Genomic DNA, 1,007 nt, shown 5'->3' with positions numbered 1-1,007 from the left:
CCTATCTCACTGAAGACAACTTTTGTTTAGGCAGTCCGAAGAGGGGTTGTTAGTGGCATTTTATGACAATTGCACTCTTTACCAGATGCAGAATGTTGTTTGAGAGCTCTAAGGTGTGTGAGAGTTGTCTGGTCAGGGTAGTTGCAAGGACTCATGACAACAGTTGCTGCACTCTGTCCTGTGTAGGACACTGTGCGTCTGCAGCCCTCTGACCTCTTCAAGGTCACCTCTGAAACACCCAATCCTTCCCAAGAAGAGTCTAACTGCTGGATGAGAGCAAAAGGCAGTTCACTGAATTTCTGGCTGGAACTTTAACACTGTTCTCTGGACTGTTCTCAGAGGCCTGTTTTAAATACAAGGGAGTAAACAGCAAACTTACATTAGTCCCAGTTTCTCGCCAATCCCAGGTTCGGCTTCCTCCCGGCCATACTTTGCAGTCCTTGTATATTGTAGAGCAGCCTTTCACCTTCATCTGACCCCAAGAAAGGGAAGCAATTTCAGGGGAAGACATCACAAAGTTGAACCAAAGTCTGGAAAAAGGATATTTAATACATAACATGAGGCCAACACATGTTAATAAAAACGGGAAATTCTGCCCTTGCCCCAAGGAGCAAGGAAGGAAATACTATTACAGACTTTATCCACTTGATTTTGTGACAACAGACTTCAACGGAGGATCAGCAGATTTGTTTGAATTACCAGTCCTCTTGGGGATTTTGGGCACGATTTTGGGCAAATCATTTTACATGCTAAATCTATAAAAGTATTGGGTGTTCAACTTTTAAAACTATCAGCAGGGATCAGGTCCAAGAATATCCTCTCTCATCTGGATTTTAATCTTCTTCATAAAATGTACAATGAAGGTGAAAATAACTTCCTAAAGTATTAGACATATACACTGCTTCTTAAAGTGGTAAATGAGGTTAAAAAAATGCCAAACAAACAAACCCCACAGAAAAGCCATGAGGTAAACAGTGGCACTGCCATAGTGCTATAGCAAACAAGAC

General features: G+C 41.9%; 1 protein-coding gene across 1 annotated transcript in view; it reads right to left on the bottom strand.

Moving 5' to 3' along the window:
- The window catches only part of AAMDC (adipogenesis associated, Mth938 domain containing), a 5,201-nt gene extending 4,690 nt beyond the window's left edge, over nt 1-511 (bottom strand). Inside the window, exon 1 of the mRNA XM_009070439.1 lies at nt 380-511. Within this exon, the coding sequence (XP_009068687.1) occupies nt 380-511 (132 nt within the window). The remainder of the gene's footprint in view (nt 1-379) is intronic.
- Nucleotides 512-1,007: the final 496 nt, after the last annotated feature.

The sequence above is a fragment of the Acanthisitta chloris genome, unplaced genomic scaffold (assembly GCF_000695815.1).
Source record: "Acanthisitta chloris isolate BGI_N310 unplaced genomic scaffold, ASM69581v1 scaffold2700, whole genome shotgun sequence".
NCBI classification, from domain to species: domain Eukaryota; kingdom Metazoa; phylum Chordata; class Aves; order Passeriformes; family Acanthisittidae; genus Acanthisitta; species Acanthisitta chloris.
The sequence above is the reverse complement of the archived record's forward strand: the minus strand, read 5'-3'. Positions and strand labels throughout refer to the sequence as shown.